Consider the following 21723-nt stretch of genomic DNA (forward strand, 5'->3'; position numbering starts at 1 on the left):
TCGAATATGCAGGCCCTCTCCACATAGGAATTTAAAATAACCGCAAAACCCGCTAATACTGTACACTTGTTTATCAGCACTTTGTAATTCTACAATTACAGAATGTAGTCCATCTGCTGCAGATGCATAAAGACAGTAGCTCATCTGGTGCCGCAGTGTTTTAGTGCTCCATTAGTTCATCAGTGGTCCCAGGATGCTGCTGGCAGGATTGTGTGTGTGTGTTTTGATTGCTTAATGAATTGTTCTTGGCCCAGCAGTGGCACTTGTGGTTTTTGTCCCCCCCCCCCCCCCCTTTTTTTTTTATATAAATTAAAAAAAAAAAAAAAAAAAAAACCCACACACACCACCTACTACAGCTGTGTCTTATCCCCTCATACTAGCACAACTCTCAGAGGCATGCAACCCCCACATTATCACTGCATTGCTGAAAATGATCAACCACCCACATTATACCTGCTCTTTGTTGGCCTTGTAGGGGCCCTGACCTTAAGACTGTCCATTTTCCCCCTGCTTTCATCAAACAAATATTACATGAGAATATAAGTTTGCTGGACAAAGAATTCCCAAAAAACACATTGCAATACATTTTATTAAATGAACAGAAGACAACCTGATGAGACATCACTTGTCCATACTTTCAAAGAAATCATTACATGCCACAGTGAGAGCAGCAACTAGAACTACAAACTCCTGGAAGTCCACTTCCCCATCTCGATTCTCATCCAGATCAGACATGATCTTCTCCACAACCAGGGGATCTTTACTTGCCTAGAAGGAGAGAAAGAGAGCATTTAAAAAAAAAAAAAAAAAAAAAAAAAAAAAGCATAAATATCCCATGCTAACCAATGTATACATTTAAAAGAGCCCAGCAGTTAAGTAAATGTTTAATAGAGCCCAAGATTTGTAAATCAGAAGAGAACTCACTGCTAAGAAGTCACTTAGTTCTCCCTGAAGAAGACTCTTCAGCTCTGCTTTACTTAGTTTGTATTTGTCTCCCTCTTTGGAAGAATATATGTGGAACACAGTTATAAGGCTTTCCATCGCACTTTCCAGCTGAGAAGTCATGTTTTCTGAAGTTATGACCTGCATATGTAACAAGACAGTTAATTGACATTTAATTCTGAAGCCATATTGACTGCTTGAACTACAAACAAATGGACTTTTACAAGCATTTATGGAAGAACACAGTCTTGGACAAGATCACCGTCTGCTTGATTCCCCGCCCCGCTGTTATTAACACCAGCTGACCCCATAACTCCCTTAGACCCACAGAGCAACTGTACACACTGTTAAAGGGGGATCCAGTGTCTAAAAGGTAAGTGGTTTGGCCCCAGCAGACTGATGATGTTGGGTGGGAATAGGAGGACAGAAGTGCATCAAATATTTAAGCAGCTTTTTGTCTGCAGTTTAAAAGGGTTGAGAATGAGCACTTGACATTAAGCGCCATCTCCAACACGTGCCTAATAAGAACTTAGAAAAGACCGAAAGTCAAATTAAGATTGACAATCTAGAGGCACAATATATACAGACCTGAACAGATTAACAAAAAGAAATAGTAATTCAGAAACAAGTGCAAAGTGTTAGATTTCGACACTGACAGAGTTTAAGGAAAAAATAATAATAAATCTCCATTCTGAGGAATGCAATCTTTTAATAAAAGGGATGATAGATTGTCCAAATACTAGGTGGATACCTAAACTCTAGGTTTTAATCAATGTTTCAGTGTAAAAATGCTCACAACTAAATATATTAGATGGCTGTATTATTCCACAATTCCCATATCAGCAAAAATACTAAAGACAGTAGTACTACTCAACAGATTACTTAATTTCTGTACTAAAGTGCTATGACATTGAATCTCCCTCATTCCTTATTTTCTCTACATACTGCATGACTAGTAACAAAAGTGGTTAGTGTTCGTCTAGTAACAGAATGCAATTATTTTTAATCATCGTCAAACCTTTTAGCTTAGTTCTTATCAAACATTCAACAGTTAAGCTAGTAATTAAGACAAACTTGCTCTCATTTCAAATGAGTAGCCCACACCCCTGACTTCACATGCCAGTAACACTTATCCAAACAAAATGAGGCAGGAGTTATCTTACCGAGAAAGAGAACACAGGGACTGAAGCGCGAGGAGATGATCTCAACTTTCTGCCATCTCACTCTTTAAATGGCGGCCACTCACCTGTTCAGAATGAGCTTCTAATGGGCTCCTCCTCTTCCTGCTCCTCCTTCACATCCAACAGCACAGACACTACTAAGATAAGACTACTGAAAGTTTCACTAAAACAGATATTTTAACACAATGACTGCACTCAACACTTGATGAAAATGAGGTTGATAAAGTGCATTTGAAATAAAATCTTAAATAAAATTTGTAATATGTTATAAAAAAAAGTAAATTTAAACTCTGAATGATTGTCCAGTTCAAATGATGAAAAAACTACTGCTGGATAGCAGTGTTTACCATGTACTGACCATGTTCCATCATCCATCACCATATTATGCTGCATGAAGATGAAAATAACTATTTTTGAAATGTAAAACATTTACAATGCATATATTAAATATACATTTTATAAGACATGTCTTATTCATTCATTCATTCATTATCTGTAACCGTGGTAAAAGTCCTATGTGTAAGTCACGGTGGGTCCAGAGCCTACCTGGAATCATTGGGCACAAGGCAGGAATACACCCTGGAGGGGGCACCAATCCTTCACAGGGCAACACACACACACTTTTTTGAGTTGCCAATCCACCTACCAACGTGTGTTTTTGGACTGTGGGAGGAAACCCACACAGACACGGGGAGAACACACCAACTCCTCACAGAGAGTCACCCGGAGCGGGACTTGAACGCACAACCTCTAGGACCCTGGAGCTATGTGACTGCGACACTCCCTGCTGCACCACCGTGCCGCCTTATGTCTTATTGACTATTTCAAACCATCCTTTATCTGTAACCGCTTATCCAATTTAGGGTCGCGGGGGGTCCAGAGCCTACCTGGAATCATCGGGCGCAAGGCGGGAATACACCCTGGAGGGGACGCCAGTCCTTCACAGGGCAACACACACACACACACATTCCCTCACACACTCACACCTACGGACACTTTCGAGCCACCAATCCAGCTGCAACGTGTGTGTTTTTTTTGGACTGTGGGAGGAAACCGGAGCACCCGGAGGAAACCCACGCGGACACGGGGAGAGCACACCAACTCCTCACAGACAGTCACCCGGAGCGGGAATCGAACCCACAACCTCCAGGCCCCTGGAGCTGTGTGACTGCGACACTACCTACCTGCAAATGCATTCTATTAACCCCATTTTCATCAGTTACTTCCATCATATACATTTCCATCAGTTATCCCATCATATTCAATCTCAGTGTCCCCACTGGATTGAGAATAGTTCACCAATCAAACTATAGAAATCCAACCAACAGCACCCTCCTGTCCACTGATGAAGGACTAGAGGACGACCAACACAAAATGTGCAGCAACAGATGAGCTACTGTCTTTACATCTACAAGGTGGACCAAACAAGGGGTATATGTCTAGCAGAGTGGACAGTGATTCAGGTATATATATATTTGCGGTTGCGGTGAGGTCAAGAGGCTATATGGAATCACTGGGTGCAAGGCAGGTACACACCCTGGTGAGTGCACCAGTCCTTCACAGAGCAACACACACACACACACACACACACACACACATTCACTCACACCTATGGATTTTTTTTTATGGATTTACAAGTCTTTGCAAAGTAAAAACTTATGAATGGCTATTGCATTTCTGCTTGAATTTTTCCTAATGAGTTGTGTATCATATTGCATTTTCTTGTAATATCTGTCAGTTGTTGTCCTCAGTTGACAAAACAGATTGGATAAACACCTAGCAGATGCTAATCATGTAACAACATAATTAAATATTTCCATCTATTAAAACACTGTTCCTTTAGTACCTGTCCTACATGTATTTTTCCCTACTCTTTCACCCATTCTCCTTATTCACACTTGGAGATTCACAGCCCTTGTTATCCATTTCTATAATTGTCACCAAAGGGCTTACCTGTGCCTTTATGAGCATTAAAAACACTCCTCTTTTAAGTGTGCATTAGATCAGTGAAGGCTATTATCCATGATTTGCTGTGATCCCCTGCTGTTAAACTCTTGCTCTTTCAAGTAGAAAATTTACTGAAAATGTAGAAAGTTGCCGTTGGACTCTATTTCATTATCAAGGGTGAGTACAACTGGTTTCAACGGACATATACAGTAGTGTTAACAAAATAGCGGTGAGTTTAAAGTTTCCATCAATACTAATGCACTGGAAATACTACACATTAAATTCCAAGTCAAATCATTAACAAAACATGCCCAGTTTATGTTAATTATTTGCAGAAAGTAAAACAAATGTAATATTTGGCAGTTTAAAAAAAATAGTACTGGCATTTTTCCTTAAATACGCAAAAAAATGTAATGTATAAACTGAAAAAAGATTTCACTTTATTTTAAATTACTGAACTATTTAGTGGCATAACCATTGTTTCTGAGAACTGCTTTACACATGTTTTGCATGGAGTCAGTCAACTTCTGGCACCTCCATTACCTCAATCCTGCTTGTCTATAACCAAGATGTTGTTCACTTGCTGGTGTGTTTTAGGTCACTGTAGTGTTGAAATACTCATTTCAAAAGTATTTCTTCTTCAGCAGAGGGCAACATGATCTCCTCGGGTATGTGATATATACAAACTTATCCACTTAATCCTCTTATGACTGTAGCAGTACTCACTGGTAACATAAGACCTTTTTTAATCTTTCTAGAGGTGATCACTGGCTGAACCTTTGCATTTTGCCTATTCTTCAATTCTCCATTTGAAGCAATATTTCTCTGCTTCCATCCGTGTCTTTGAGGTTTTGGTTGCCACTTCACGGCACTGCAGATTGTTTTAGCTGATCAACCAATAATTTGTTGCACTTCTCTGTATGTCTTCCCTCTGCAATTAACTTTTTAATCAAAACATATTATTCAGCAGAACAATATCTGGAATGACACATTATCCCCAGTATTTCAGAAGCAAATGCACTATAACCAACATGTTCAACTTTGGCCACCCTCCTACCTTACATAAGGGCCGGTTATTCCTCAGATTTCACTTCTCCAATTGAAATCCTCACTGCTATTATTTTTAACATACCCATTTTAATGAATAATTCAATTACTCATAATGAGTGGCATGTATGTCCTGATAGTTGGGTCTGTTTCCTTTCTATTACTCTACTACACTTACAAGTAAATTATTTGTAATGTAGAAATATCACTTCTACCAAAAACTATGATTTAAGTGAGATTGGACTGCTGCATTTTGAGCCTTTAATGTGTACAAAGCCCTGGTGTCAGTATATGAGCAAAGTCAGTCATGCTATGCTTCCTCTCTCTGCTCATAGCAGAAAAACAGCATAGAGCCCAGAAAATATTCAAAATAGTGAAAAGAGATGAGGATATTGCTTTATTTCTGCTCTACAGATTGGCAATATTTACTTAATTTTACTGTTTCAGATTCTTTAATTAGAAGCCCTCTATAAATTTGTGAGACTGCAAACTGCACCAAAGTAAACACAGATCAAAGGTGGTATAAATCTAAACAACTCTAGTTACATTTGAGTTTCTGTGGTATCTCAATCAGTAAATAATATTTACAGACAAGTTAAACTTCAGCCACGTACAACCAGCAGATGTATTTCTCTTCAAACATACAATCCCTCCTTAAACAAACAGAGCTTCTGAATGTAAACAAACAAGAGAAAACTGCAGTTCCCCACAATTGTAGACATTCTCTGTAAGGCACAAACTGAGATTGATGCTAACATGTCCGCTTTAACTCAGAAAGGCCGTGCTAATCAACTGATGCTGGATCAGGTTTATTAGACAAGATTAAATAATATATTGTGCAAAGCAGTTTCACTAAAAGAGAAGCTGATTGTAGCTTTTTTTTTCTAATTAATAAAGAAAAAATTAATTTTTTCTAATTTATAAAGAACAGAGATATTAACTTTTATCTCAATAATCTGGAAATAGATTTACACAAGAAAGCACATTGTTAAGGACATTTAAAAATAAATAGATTATATTTTTGGCACTCTCCCTCTCTTTCCCTGGACAGTCTCTGGACAGATTTTAAATCAAGTATGTGATAGCAGTGTAAAAAAAATTATTGTTGTACATTTATAAAATATTCTTAATAAACCATGTTTCTAAAAAAAGATATATATATATATATATATATATATATATATATATATATATATATATATATATATATATATATATAATATAATATAACTTTTGGTCCTGAAATCCACAGCGTATTGTGCATGTTAATACTTGTATTTATAACGGCTTATCCAGTTCAGGGTCATGGTGGGTCTGGAGAATCACTGGGCTCAAGGAAGGAATACACCCTGGAGGGGCCAACATATATATTTGTGAAAGGTTATATATATATATATATATATATATCACAAAACAGATAGAAAAGGAACAGACATATTAGGGTTAAAATAAAAATGATTAAAAATCTGTGATATCCTGTGATAGTGATTACTTCACATTCTGTTAAATTCAACAAAGACAGTAATCTAAAACACATTAAGCTTGGTGGTACATAGAATAAGGCCACATAAAGATGGTTATGGTAATATACAGTGCATAGAGTGATTTTTTTCAGTGTTAATGGTGCTCATATAAAAGCTGTCATTCAGTTCAGCAATTCTAGTCAGGCAGCCAGGCATCCAGCCAGCCACTCATTTCCCACATTCACTGTAATGCTGCATTATTAACAAAGCTTGTCTGGACTATGTTCTATATCTAAATAACAAAAATAGGTGTGCAGTTAAATAACTTATTAAGAAGATAATGTAAACTCAACAGAAAATCAATGTGTGTTTGCAGACTGTTCATAGCCCTTTAGACTGATGACAAAACTGATTACATTTGAACGAATATGTAGTCAGATTTGTGTGTGTTTTTTTTTTTCCTTAAAAAAGACACTGTGTATTTGCCTCAAATACTTCAAAGCATCTCTTGGATTTGCTATTCTTAGAAGTGTGTTATGGGACACTGTTATCATACTGTTGAGTCTCAGACTTGTCAAAACATTGGATCAGCTTCCTTTCTCTTTCTGTGTCAATTGACTTTAAATTGATGACAGCCAGGCATAAAAAACCCAAAGAATGACTGTTTAATGTCTTCATCACATGACACTCACCAGCTCTGCCTACCCCATATGTAGATACAGAGCTGTCTTACTCAATAATTGAAATATATCTGATATATGGCAGGTCCCTGGATGATCTATACTGCAGGGTATGCCAAACTTCACCACAGACCCTTAAGCTTAGGCTAAATCCTCTAGTTCTATCCTGAGAATCTGTTGCTCTGGATGAACTCCAATCTCTCCTGAGGTTTGAGGATTGACCTCTGCTCCTGCATCAGGATCTATATTAAGTTCATCTTCAGGCTTCTGGTTCTTCTCTGGAAGCTCGATCACTGAGACACTGCTCAGTCTGGAGGCACGTCTATGTTCTGATACTGAATGCTGTTTTAAGAGATTTGGTTTTCCCAGGACGCTCCTTAGCTGGGCCCAGAAGAAAGCCTGCTGTTTCAGCTGTTCAGGCCACTCCAGATACGTTTTTGTATTGAGCATCTTTTTGAGTTTACAGTACTTGCTGGGCAGAGATTTTGGATCGATGGGCTCTTTCACCACCAGGATGACATCTTTTAGGGTCTTGCCAATAGCCCGTTGCTGGGCAAAGTAGAGTTCATAGTTGCACCACTCACTGTTCACAAAATGGCGTGACAGCACAAAGATAACCTCAAAAAAAGAAACAGGATGTTAGGACATTTTGCAAAAGGACAAAGTTAGCACTCATGTGATGTGCCAGCTCGAAAAGCAGAGAAAGCTGGAATCCTTCCTTTCAATTCAAATTATTCCATTTTTAAGGGAGACTATTTGGGAGCATACAAAATATAAATGCATACAAATATTAACCCACTTGAATCAAAAAAGGGAAAGCTGAGGGCTAAAACACTGAAATAATATATAGTTTCTAAAATTGTACTTAAAAAAGATAATATAGAGAACTTAGGAAGCCAAACAACCATTCAAGACCTTCTAGACCACAGGAAATTAAATACATTAATGTTACATTAATTAGGTCTCTAACTTTTGCAGTACAGTACTTTTTATTGTCAGTGACTCATTAACTGATTACTTATTTTCTACTGTCTTTTTACTTCTTTCCTTACACCTACCTTGTGACTGTTTTCAATGTTCTCAATTATATTATCAATGATCCACTTTCCCGGCATGAAGTCTCTTTCATGGATGCAGATCTTGTAAGGGGGCCTGCAGTTCTCCAAACATGGAAGCAGCTTGTCCCTCACCCAGTCAGCATCTGAGTGGCTGTATGAGATGAAGGCATGAAAGGTGTAGTCCATAGACAGTTCTACTCCTTTATGAGCCCTATACTTGGCTCTGATGATTTGGTATGTAGCTTTAGCATACCAGGGTATGTTAAAAAAATAGCAAATCAGTATGACAGCTAGCACCACAGCTGCAGTGGTGACTACAGAGATAACGATTACAAGTCTGATATCACAGGCTACATGACCTGGGAAATACTGAGATATCATTGTATTAAGTAGGTCCTCTGGGTAGTAGCACTTATAGTTCTCTGGCCAGTCTGTAATTTGAACGTTACCCTTCACAGTGGTCTCCTGAATAAATTTGTGGAGATCACAAGTGCAATGGTAAGGGTTGTTACCAGCCTTCAGTCGCTCCAGATTAGGCATTCCCTTAAAAGAACTCATGCTAATAAGCCCAAAGGAGTTTCCATCTAAAGACAGCAACTTTAAATTAGGACTTCTCCAGCCTGATGGAATAAATTTAATTTTGTTACCACTGAGGTGGACCTCCTGCAGACTAACAGCCTTCTTAAAATAGTCCATATCTAACTGGTCCAGATTACAGAATGAGAGATCAAGGTATAAAACACTTGTGGGGAGACATTTGAAGCTGTTCATAACCAGTCTGTTATGGTTAGCAATTACAGTAGTAATATTTTGCTTCCAAGTGCAGATGCTGTTACCTTCAGAGCCTAGAAGATTGTTACTGATATCAACTGTATGCAGGCGTTTGAATTCCCCAGCAAGAGAGGCAAAGGAACTAAGGCTAGTCAGCTGATTATTGCTGATGTTGAAGGTGTGAAGTGAGGGCATCGTTTCTTTGTAGTCACATTGCTGGTTAAAGAGAAATTGATCTTTTAGCTGGTTTTTGGAAATATCCAGGATCTCAACTCCTCTCATCTCCTCCCATGCATCACAGGGCACCGTGTTGAAGTTGACATTGTTTATGCGCAGGTGACGAATCTTATTGAACCACGTAAAACGCCAGTCAAAACGTAGGATGTCTGGGTTGCTGATGTCCCTGTTAAAGCAAACAGAAAACACTCTAGTTTATGTATATTAAGAAGAACTTAAGGTTTATTTATTTATTTAGGGAAACACATTGTGATACTTACGAGAGGAGCAGCATTTCCAATGCTAGATTTGTCACACTGGACGCCTGTTCACTGTCGACAAATGTCTGTGATCGGGCAAAGTCCACAAACAAAAGAGCTAGAACCTTAATAGGACTTTTTTGCAAATTAACAAGAGCCATTCTCAGGAGTTCTTCATTAAACTTCCCTCGATGAAAGATCAGCTGCTGGGAGTTAATGTACTGCAAGCCGTAGAAGAGATCGTTTTTATCAGTGTAGTACTTGAACTCAAAGAGATTCCGAAAACGCAGAGCAACTAATGTTTTGTTGGCAAGGTCATTTAATATCATAGGGAGTGCATACGTTCTGTTGTCTATGGCCACATCCAGCCACATATTCTTTGTTTGGATATTCTTCAGATAACCTTGTTCATAAACATCTAGACTAGAACCAGTTTTGATTGCAAACTTCTCTAGAAAAACATTCTGCAACACATCAATATCTCCCTTTTTCAAACTCCTAACAAATGGCCCTCCCATGGACAGTACTTTTAGATTAGCGAAATTCAAAAACACATCATCCAGAATTGCTTCAGTGTAGAGATTATTTGACATTTCTAAGCTTTTCAGCTGACGGAGTGGTGCAAGGGCTTTTGATGGAATAATTGTCAACGAGTTGTTGAAGATATTCACATCTTCCAGTAGTGGATTGTCCTGAAAGGCTTCATCCTCAATAACAGATATATTGTTATATGGAAGCCACAGAACTCGTAGGAGGGGCAGCCCAACAAAGTCTGTCTTTTGGATGACCTGAAGGAAGTTATAGGAAAGATCTAATATCTCCAGAGAAGTAGGCAGGTCCTCCACAGGGACACGATGCAGTCGAAGGCCTTGGCAGTTAGCTGCATGCTTGTCAGAAGAAATCAGACAGGATATGTCACTGCATACTGGTAAGATGAGTAGAGAGGCTTGGAAGACAAACACAAGACTGTACAAAGGAACCATGCTCACATCTGTTATTGGGATCTGTGAAGAGATTAAAAAAAAGTGTTGTATTTGGACTGTGTCTAGTTGAGCAGTCATGATTATTAAGTAAAAAAAAAACATGAAAAATCTTTTCAGTGAACTGGTGTGTTAATTAGCTTTCTGTCAATAAAAAAGTAGTCAAATAAAAAAAAATCATAAAGTAATTATACAGCCCTTTTCACCACACTGAACATTCTCCACACGGAGAAATGTTTAGATATCAACTCAATGTTTTGAGCACGGTTAAAAGAAAAGAAACCTAGCAGGATATCTACATACACACACACACACCAATCAGCTAACATTAAAATGATCTCCTTGTTTCTACACTCATTCAGATGAATAATTGAGTTATAGACAGCAAGGATTAAAAAAAAACTACATACAGATGGAAAGAGATAGAGTTGAAACCACCACTGCAGGAAGCTTCTGTGCCTCATTCGTTCATTATCTGTAAGCGGTTATCCAGTTCAGGGTCGCGGTGGGTCCAGAACCTACCTGGAATTATTAGGCGCAAGGCGGAACACACCCTGGAGGGGGCGCCAGTCCTTCACAGGGCAACACAGACACACACATATTCACTCACCTATGGACACTTTCGAATCCACCTACCAATGTGTGTTTTTGGACCGTGGGTTGAAACTGGAGAACCCGGAGGAAACCCACGCGGACACAGGGAGAACACACCAAATTCCTAATAGACAGTCACCTGAAGCGGGACTCAAACCCACAACCTCCAGGTCCCTGGAGCTCTGTGACTGGGACACTAACTGCTGCGCCACCTTGCCACCCCCTTCTGTGCCTCAGTTAAACTTAATTGCTAAGGGGGCTAGAAAACTTCTTACACATTTCCCTCAGAAAATGGTTTGAGAGAATTAGACACAGCAGTGCTGCTGGAGATTTTAAACACTATGTACACACACCAACAAATTGTGCAGCAACAGATCAGTTACTGTCTCTGACTTTACATTTACACAACACATTACCACCACGTCAGTGTCACATCTGTGATGATTAATTTTATATATATACTTGCACATTTCAAGAAAAAGTTTCATCACTGTACATGCCAACATTGAGCATGTTATACACCTTTGCTGTCAACTTTTGACAGTTTTTAAACATGAACTAAAAAACAGGACTGTCCTACAAGCTTTCCTGTGTGATCAAAAAGAATCTATAAATACCCTAATACCTAATGTCAGGTAGAGATAAAACACGGGAATGAATAAGACAGTGAACAGATCCAGTAGCGTTACATTTAATCTGTTAAGTTACGCCTTAGCAAAGCTATAAAGACACAATGATAGTTCAGTTTCCCAGCTCAGACTTACATTACCTTTGAAATGCAGAGGTGAACGTAGACTTGGTTTAGATGTGATCTTGCAGTTTAATGTTCTGAGAGCTTCTAACTTCAGGTTTATTTCACATAGTTCACATTGTGTAATAGTCCTGGTGGAAGTGAGTAGGTGAAAAACAGAACTCTTCATGTTCTCAAGCTGCAGCCATGTTTACAAATGAATGGCTACTATTTTTCTCCTCACCAGCACATGCGCTTTATGACTACATTTATTGCCAAATGAACAAACAAGCTCTAAAAGCTGACTGCATGCCAGGTGTAGCAGAGAAATATTTAGACTTGTTCTGACCTAATGCACATCCTCTTCTAATTACTTCTCAATTCCTCATCCAGAAGGGCCCTGTTTGATTTGATCTGAACTTATCTTTATTTCTACACGTGTGTGCAGTCAGCTAATATCCCAACTGGGACATAGGCTTTAAGATGTAAGCTTATAAATATATTTTAAGCCACTTTTGTTGATGTCATCTGCTAAAAGCATTTTTCCTGACTTCTGACTTACAGTTGCACTCTCACTGGTTGACCATTAACCAACAAGCAACTCCCAAAGCTCTGGTCCACAGGGCTGTCTTTTATCAGTAAGATGAGTCAAACAAATATGTGGAGGTCTGAGTGAACAAAATGTCCCCCTTTTTTATAACATTGATTTTTCTTCATTTCATTATAGCAAATGTTTGTTCAGAATGACTACTGAAAGAAATGTGTAAGGAATGTTTGAAAAGTATGTGGTAAATGGAAAAAAAGGAAAAAAGATAAGTCTGACAAGGCAGTGACAAGAAAAGGCAAGTGTATACCTACGCTACAGTATCTTCCAGCTACAAAGATATGTCCATGCTCTGTTCACTAGAGACTGAGCATTCAGTCCCTAACTGTCAAATAAAATAATTACAGGGCATTGTTTAACTGAGATTTAACTGAGATTTTTGGGAGTCCCACAACATAATAAAGTGATGAAGGCCCTGTAATGTAGGTGAATTATATAAGAGTTAATATGATTGACACTTGTAAGACTGAGATAACAGCTCAGTATGCCTTTAAACTGTTCAAATGCCTCCAGACTCTAAAAAATCCCTCTGTAGCTCAAAGTAGAACACAAGTCCTAGTAGTATGTGTTCTTTAGCTATAGTAAGGAATCATTCATAAGCGTTAGGGCAAATAACTATTTGGTTTGTAGAAGAACAAATGTCCTGGATATCCATAAACATCCAAATATTTTTTAACTTTACATAAATTAACATCTATATTGATACTACACCAAGGAGCTTGATACAGGGTTGTATAATAATCTTTGGTCCACCTTGTAGGTGTAAAATCCGTAAAGACAGTAGCTCTGTTTGTGTTGTCTTCTAGTGCTTCATCAGTGAATATGTCGGTGGGATATATTTGGTTGGTGGATGATTCTCAGTCCAGCAGTGACACTGTGTCTGATCCACATCACAATCAATACACGTCCAACACATTAGTGTCACTGCAGTGTTGACAATGATACAGCACCTGAGTATGTTCCGTCTGTGTGTTGGGCCTGACCATTAAAGGTGTTGGCAAAGCATGCAGAGCAATAGATGGACTATAGTCTGTATCTGCAAAACTACAAAGTGCACCAGTAATAATATGAAATGGCTTTGGCATCTTATGTATGAGTGACTGTGGCATATGCCAATGATATTAATTTTTTTTTTTTTTTTGTGACAGTGGCATATGTTGATATCACTGATATTGTTGTGACATTGGCATATATTGCATTGTGGAACATCTGCCAGTAGCCTAGGTGATTAAACATCCATGTACTAACTAAACATTGGTGTCTTAAATGCTAGTAAACCGACCTAGCAAACGAAAACAAGTGGCATGTTACAAACATTAGCTCATAGCCCAATCTCACTGTGTTACTGGACCACTGAACTATAAGCTGTTCCCATGCTAATATCACGATAAATGTCAGTGTCAGCAAAAAAAGCCAAGAACTAAACGTAATTTATAGGTACTTACTGGCTAGGTAGGTGGTACATCGCATAGGCATCAATTACAACACTGCCTATCTGGTACATGAAAGCTGACATTTCAACCAAGACAATTATGAATTTCTGAATTAGGCTCAAAAATAAATAATGGTAAATAGATATAAACCTAAATAGATCACTAAACCTTAAAAAATAATATATAATTTATGTTGCCTCTGTAAAGGGTGTGTTGTTTTCATCATTTTTAAAATCATCCTTTAAAAAAAGAATTACATTTGGAATTAAAGTTACAGAAAAGGGCCTATTATTTTAAAATGACATAAAAGAATGCCTTGGTATTAAATGATTGACACATTGAGATGGTGCACTATCGTTTGTACATGAAATTGGTGAAGCACTCATTTTTAATAAATTTAGTATAAAATCCATAGGAATGTCATCATTTATGAGCATTTTTTTGGAAATGAGTTATCACATTGTGACTTGTGGCTTTTCTTTTGAAATCAGTTCATCTACACGCTCTTACCCTAATGTTTAAGCACGTAAGGTGCCGTCATTAACCGCGGTCACGCCATCTGCACTTGCGAAAACGCAGTAACGCCATCTACACTATGATTTCCTATGCGCGTCTACATCGCGGTTTACGTTAGAACGCGTGAGAGCGAGAGGGGGGACTTGCAGAAAAGCGCAGATATTGTTACTCCAAAAGAAATGGAATTTAAAACATAATTCCACATAATTCACTACAGTTAATATTAAAAAGAAGGGCCTGATTGGCTAAAAGAACGGTTTGCAACTCTTAAAAAGGCCAGAAAGGTCCATAAAATGTAAGGAATTAATTCATTCATTATCTGTAACCGCTTATCCAATTCAGGGTCGCGGTGGGTCCAGAGCCTACCTGGAATCATTGGGCGCAAGGCGGGAATACACCCTGGAGGGGGCGCCAGTCCTTCACAGGGCAACACACACACACACTTTTTTGAGTCGCCAATCCACCTACCAACTTGTGTTTTTGGACTGTGGGAGGAAACCGGAGCACCCAGAGGAAACCCACACGGACACGGGGAGAACACACTAAACTCCTCACAGACAGTCACCCACAACCTCCAGGCCCCTGGAGCTGTGTGACTGCGACACTACCTGCTGCGCCACCGTGCTGCCCATAAGGAATTCAGTTTCCCTGAAATTAAAATTACAAATCTGTTATCAAAAAGTTCCACTGTTGTATTGAAAAACATCTCTTCAGGTACACAGCGTATAATATTTATGTGTATTTACTGTAAGAATTAGGAGTAATTGAAAAATTCCACTTAAATTCCATAAAATGATTAAATCAACCTGTTACCAGACCACTCCACTGCAGTCTTGAAAAGCATGTTCTCAGGTACTCAGGGTATAATTTGCATACATTTTACTGTAGGAATTTGGAGTAATATTATTTTAAAACTAAATTATGTTTAATTTGCATATATGGCAAAATTGTGAGTCCTATTAAAGAGTTAAATCAAACTGTTACCGGACCACTCCACTGCAGTCTTTGAAGAACATGTTCTCAGGTACTCAGGGTATACTTTTCATACATTTTTACTGTAGGAATTTGGAGTAAGAGCATTGCAAATTTCAGTAAAAATTATGTTTAATTTGCACATATTGCAAAATTTTGAGTGCTATTAAAGAGTTAAATCAAACTGTTACCAGACCACTCCACTGCAGCCTTGAAGAACATGTTCTCAGGTACCCAGGGTATAATATTCATACATTTTTACTGTAGGAATTTGGAGAAATATTATTTCAAATCTCATAAAAATGATGTTTAATTTACATATATGGCAAATTTTGAGTGCTATTAAAGCAGTGGCGGATACTGGTCTTTCGAGGAGGGGAAGCTCAATTTCGGCCTACGTCTTAAAATGTGTCGGTTTATTTATACGTAAATTCTACCCTCCGTTCCTTTTTAAGAAAATGATCTGTGACCCTGTCGTACCAACAAGGCGTCTCTTCCAGGGACTTGACTAGTGTCCTCTCAGTGGCCAGCAGAGCTAGGCTGCTTAAACGGCCTTGGCCCATGTGAAGTGTGTCCGCCCAACTATATCTAGCTGATATCTCTCCACCTCCCACACCAGCTCTGGCTCCTTCTCCAGCAATGAGGTTACGTTCCATGTGCGAAAAATCTGTTTCTGCTGCCAAGCCAAGGGGCCCCTTCGCCTCCGCTCTGTGCCCAATGGGCATTTTCACCACACACCTACTCCAGATCTTGTGGGTGGTGAGCCCACATGATCCTCCAATGTTGCCTATTCAGGCAACGTGGGCTGCCCGGCCACCAGGCGCTCACTGTCAGACACCACTCCCAGGCCTGGCTCCAGGTTTAACCCTCTCCTGGGCAGGGTACACTTAGTTTTAAATTTTGTACTCATAGGTATGCGTTTTGGCAGGTGTTTGTTTAGATCTTCGTCCAGACCTGTTTGCCACTGTAAACCCTACTGGGAACTAACAGCTCCCAAAGACATAGCCCTGAAAGTCATTAGACCACACAAGCCCTTCTGCCATGACAAGGCCCTGATTCAGGAAGGGAATTGTATTGTTAATTTTATGAAGTTTGCGATGCTTTTACTCCACATTCTTACAGTAAAAATGAATGAATATTATACTCTGAGTACCTGAGAACATGGAGCGGTTTGGTAACAATTTGATTTAACCCTTTAATAGGACTCAATTTTGCCATATATGTAAATTAAACATCATATTTATGAGATTTGAAATAGTATTACTCCAAATTCCTAAAGTAAAAATGTATGAAAAGAATACCCTGAGTACCTGAGAACATGTTTTTCAAGGTTGCAGTGGAATGGTTTGGTAACAGTTTGATTTAACCCTTTAATAGCTCTCAGAATTTTGCAATATTTGTAAATTAAACAGCATATTTATGAGTTTGAAATGATATTTCTCCAAATTCCTACAGTACAAATGTATGACAATTATACCCTGAGTACCTGAGCATATGTTCTTCAAGGCTGCAGTGGAGTGGTCTAGTAACAGTTTGATTTAACCCTTTAATAGCACAATTTTTCAATATTTGTAAACTAAACCATGTTTATGAGTTTGAAATGATATTACTCCAAATTCCTACAGTAAAAATGTATGAAAATTATACCCCGAATACCTGAGAACATGTACTACAAGGCTGCAGTGGAATGATTTGGTAACAGTTTGATTTAACCCTTTAATAGGACTCACAATTTTGCCATATATCCAAATTAAACATAATTTTTAATAAAATAAAAATAAAAGAAAATAAAAATTATTCTCTGGGTACCTGGGAACATATTCTTTATGGCTGCAGTGGAGTGGTCTGGTAACAGTTAGATTTAACCATTTTATGGCCTTCAGCATTCTTCAATTTATGGAATTGTGTTGTTATTGTTATGATGTTTGTAATGCTATTGTGGTATGGTATGATGAATGTGTATTCATTTCTAATAAGAAAGTTGACTTTCTGTGATTTGATTTTAAATGCCCAAACTTTAACTGGTATTCAGAGACACCTCCAAACCACACAAGCCCAGATGGGAATTTCAGATAACATAGAGCCGGCTTGTAAACCACTCTCCAGGGACCTTTTTTATGACCCAAGGCCACACAGGGTCAAGAGAAGCATGCAGAGAGACATAGAGACTCAGATAAAATTCCACTTTGATTCCATGTCCTCTTACACCTTTTTAAAGACTGCTAACTCTAAAAGACTCAAATATCGCAAAAGTCTTACATAAAAAAACAAGTTGTATATGGGTACAACTGTTGGAAATTAATTACATTTGGACAATCAAAATGAGTGGGATTAATTTAAATGTGTTTAAAGTCATTTTTGTTTTATATTAATTTTTGTAGAAGCAAGGTAGCCACATACAATGTGTGTAGTTGGTTAATAATTATGTAAAACACGGTTGTCTTAATGATATTACTTTGCAATATAAAAGATTATATGTTAACCCAAAGTATGATTCAGAAATCTTGGGATGGTCATTCAACAGGAATGGTCTTCAAGCCTTGTCTTGTCAAGGGTCATAAATTTTATGTGATGTCACTACCAAGGCACAGGAAACAGCCAATCAGGAGCAAGAGAGGCTCCAATCCTATCCAATCCTCAACCCTGAGGACCAATCGGGTATTAAAGGCGGGCTTTCTAAATTCTGGCCAAAAAGCTCAGTGGCGCCAAATGTCTTTTCAAACTTCACGCTTCGGACTTTTGGCGTCCTCTCTTCACACACCTTTGCTTCACTTCACACTTTTTCTCTTTTAGCCTTTTTCATGGCTAAAGAGGAAAATGACTCGGGTTTTGAAATGACTCTGCAGGCGTCAAGACTCTCATGGCTTTCTTAAATAGTGTCTCAGATAGAACAGAAGTTCTATTTTAATTTTATCTCTTGTAGAAAATTATAGTTTAAGAAAAATTATAGTTTAACTCTAGAAAAAATTCAATGCCACGGCCAGAGCATGAAGGAAACCTCAGACCTTCAAAGTGATAAAAACAGCTTCCGGACCAGCGACGAAGACGACCACACGCACCCTCACAATGACCTTCTGAGATGAGGCCCAGTAGAGACCTGCATGGACGTGTCTCACAAGGCAGCGGATCAGCTATGACAGAGAATCCCCACAGAAAATTTCAGAACGCCACCAGCTCCGACGAAGGGGTCACCATGTCTGAAAAGGGGAGAAAAGGAATGCCCGCAGCTGCAACCTACAAGCCCACGTCTGCAATTCCCCAGGAAGCTGCGCTATGGCAGAACCTACTGCGGGTCATTGAGCATAATTCATTAATAATAATAATTTCTAGCTAATTCTGCTGTATAACATGTGAAGTTGACCTACATATCCAGGCTAAAATTGAACAGGTAAAGACACTACATATTATTTAATGACTCCCAAACATGGAGCTTATCAAAATGAATTAAACAAATAATTATTAATAAAATGATAATTAATTATCATTGACTCCGCTATGTAGTGCTTATGCCACCGCAACTTGTGCATACTATTTCCACTACACTATTACTTCACATTTGTACAGTAAAAATGTATGAACATTATAATCTGGGTACTCTAGAACATGTTCATCAAGGCTGCTGTGGAATGGTCTGGTAACAGTTAGATTTAAGCCTTTAATAGCACTCAAAATTTGCCACATATGTAAATTAAATATCATTTTTATGAGTTTTGAAATAATATTATTCCAAATTCCTACAGTAAAAATGTATGCAAATTATACCCTGAGTACCTGAGAACATGCTTTTCAAGACTGCAGTGGAGTGGTCTGGTAACATTTTGATTGAACTATTTTATGGAATTTAATATCTGAGTTTTTTCAAGCCTATTACTCCTACAATTCTTACAGTAAATACACATAAATATTATACCCTGTATACCTGAGGACATGTTTTTGAACACAACAGTGTGATTTTCTGGTAACAATTTGATTTTTAATTTTAATTTCAGGGAAACTGAATTCCTTACATTTTATGGACCGTTCTGGCGTTTTTAAGGGTTGCAAATCGTTCTTTTAGTCAATCAGGCTCTTCTTTTAACATTAACTGTAGTGAATTATGTGGAAATATGTCTTAAATTCTATTTCTTATGAATTTTCAATATCTGAATTTTCAATAATTTTCTTTTCTGCCAGTCCCCCCTCTCGCTCGCACACGTTCTACCGTAAACCGCGATGTAGACGCGCATAGGAAATCATAGTGTAGATGGCTTTACTGCGTTTTCGCGAAGTGCAGATGGCGTGGCCGCGGTATATCTTACCGCTACTGACAATAAGGGAAGTGCAGCTGATAAAATAGACAATGGGGTCATTATAATATTTTGCTGATACTCGTAATGTACTTGTACCGTTTTATGCAAAATGTTTGTGTAGCCATGGCCAAATTACAGTTTTGTTGGTTTCTAAACTGAAACGTAGTAAACACTTTGCAGCGAATTATTTCAGGAAATTGAATGCAAAAAACAAACCTTTCATACAAAATGTTTGTATACATTTTTAAGAGTGTCTAGGCCCAGTGTATAGTTTTTTTAAACAAACATGTTGACGGGTGAATTGTCTGATAGTTTAAGGGAAATACAGCAGGACTAACTGAACTAAAGTTGAGAATAAACATCACCACGCTTTCCTGTGTGAGCTCTGGGGTGTATTCTACTATTCATAAAACTAAGCCATAGTCGAACAGGTCTTCAAAACAGTTCCTGAGTCATAACCAAAACATGAGGCTACTTACTTCAGGTTCAGGCTGGAGACATTCCCAGGTTGTAGTTGAAAGGTTTAACAGATGTTTTGCACTGTCCAGAAATGTTGTCAGTTTTGACTGGCTGTACGGAGATTTAATGTTGACAGAGGTCCGTTGAAACATTGACTCCGGTCAGCTCGCTTCTTCTTGGTTTCTTTCTTCTTACGTATGAGAATTTCTTTGGAATGTGTGTGTATGAAAAGAGGTCAGACTTGCCACCAGCATGCCCAGAGTCTGGCAGTGCACGCTGCTGACCAAGCGCAGGGTGTGTGTGCGCATTGTGCGCAGTGTTGATTCTCTCCTGCTGTTTTTCAGTGTTCATGCTCGAGAGCGCAACACGGCTGTAGCCTGAGGGGGAGTTGATGAAGAGCAAACAAGCATGAGCATACTCTGCAATTTAGCCCTTTTATTTTACTTCATGTTTAGCTTTTTCTCTGGCTTCAGTGTGAGCTGTTAGTTTAGAAAATGCGTGACCAAAACTTAATTTAAAATTTCGTTAAAAATACATGTTCAAATACAATTAAAATTAAGGTTAGGCTAAATATTGACATAATCCTAGGCTAAAGATGTTCAGACTTTACAGCTCCTCACCATTGATGTCATACCATGTGTATTTTGGCAAGTTTCCTAGGGCGTCTACTTTGTACACATAAGAGGTTATTTTTAAAGCCACAAATTAGAGACAGATTTTTTCATCTTCAATTCACTACATCACATTTTAAGTGAGTCAGAATTTACATACATCGACTGTCACGAAACATTCTGAGGGGTTTCAGCAATGGATGTATTCACTCAGAAGATTCTGATTTGCCAACTGCCAATTAAGGAGTTCATTATTTTATCTGTCACTGCGTCCAAAACTGAGCCTTATTCACTATATAGTGCACTATTTTGGGGGAATTTAGTTGCACTATATAGTGAATAATATTTGGTTCAGTGCTCCCTATTCACTATATTATTCACTATTATAGGGAACTGAATTCGGGAGGGTAGTGAATGATTTCGAACACTACCTCATGCAGGGTTTCACCAAATAACAGTGGACTATCGGTTATCTGATACTATTGTACATGGGTTGTACGCTACGTTTTGCAGTGAATTGTGGGACTTTTCGGACACTACTACAAAATGGCGAAGCCCCAAAATAATGCACTATATAGTGAATATGCACACAGCAAGGGTCCTTTTGAAGGGGGACTGTTTTGAAGGGCCTGCCTTCAAAGACAATGATTATTTTCACTCCTGATACAATAGGAACATCCAAAAAAAACTCATCCAAGGCCTCAAAATAATAAGATATATAATAAAAAAAAAATGTCGACCTCCATATGTCTGGTACGAACTCAGGGGCAATTTCCAAACATCTACAGGTAGCATAAGCAAATGTATAAGCAATTTTAGGCAAACAAAAGACAACACATATTTGGGACAACACAAAACCACATCATTCTTAAAGGAGATGCAAATTAAGTCATACATTTTGGCCTAAAAGCCTAAAAGGCTGCTTTACTGGAAAAAAGTCCTTACTCTAAGACCAGCATAAGACCGAACT

The 21723-nt window shown here is 38.4% G+C and overlaps 2 protein-coding genes across 2 annotated transcripts; both read right to left on the minus strand.

Annotated features, from left to right (window-relative positions):
• Nucleotides 1–573: 573 nt before the first annotated feature.
• Nucleotides 574–2194, minus strand: s100a1 (S100 calcium binding protein A1). Its single transcript, XM_066682983.1, has 3 exons — nucleotides 2106–2194; nucleotides 925–1083; nucleotides 574–768 (listed from the first exon to the last, which is right to left on the minus strand). The coding sequence occupies exons 2-3, from the start codon at nucleotides 1063–1065 to the stop codon at nucleotides 622–624; spliced, it is 288 nt and encodes a 95-aa protein (XP_066539080.1). The 5' UTR covers nucleotides 1066–1083; nucleotides 2106–2194; the 3' UTR covers nucleotides 574–621.
• Nucleotides 2195–6408: 4214 nt separating this feature from the next.
• On the minus strand, nucleotides 6409–20249 carry tlr18 (toll-like receptor 18). The gene is made up of 4 exons (XM_066682507.1): nucleotides 20163–20249; nucleotides 9587–10569; nucleotides 8319–9492; nucleotides 6409–7878 (listed from the first exon to the last, which is right to left on the minus strand). The coding sequence occupies exons 2-4, from the start codon at nucleotides 10546–10548 to the stop codon at nucleotides 7402–7404; spliced, it is 2613 nt and encodes an 870-aa protein (XP_066538604.1). The 5' UTR covers nucleotides 10549–10569; nucleotides 20163–20249; the 3' UTR covers nucleotides 6409–7401.
• Nucleotides 20250–21723: the final 1474 nt, after the last annotated feature.

This window comes from Hoplias malabaricus, chromosome 10 (genome assembly GCF_029633855.1).
Source record: "Hoplias malabaricus isolate fHopMal1 chromosome 10, fHopMal1.hap1, whole genome shotgun sequence".
In the NCBI taxonomy this organism is placed as follows: Eukaryota; Metazoa; Chordata; class Actinopteri; order Characiformes; family Erythrinidae; genus Hoplias; species Hoplias malabaricus.

Bases quoted from the DNA above. Each gene is read 5' to 3' on its own strand.
- s100a1 (XM_066682983.1), bottom strand. From the start codon at position 1,065: ATGACTTCTCAGCTGGAAAGTGCGATGGAAAGCCTTATAACTGTGTTC. The intron at 769-924 runs GTGAGTTCTCTT...CTCTCCTTCTAG, and splicing joins AACTAAGTGACTTCTTAGCA to GCAAGTAAAGATCCCCTGGT.
- tlr18 (XM_066682507.1), bottom strand. From the start codon at position 10,548: ATGGTTCCTTTGTACAGTCTTGTGTTTGTCTTCCAAGCCTCTCTACTC. The intron at 9,493-9,586 runs GTAAGTATCACA...TTGCTTTAACAG, and splicing joins TTGGAAATGCTGCTCCTCTC to GGACATCAGCAACCCAGACA. The intron at 7,879-8,318 runs GTAGGTGTAAGG...TCTTTTTTTGAG, and splicing joins ACATTGAAAACAGTCACAAG to GTTATCTTTGTGCTGTCACG.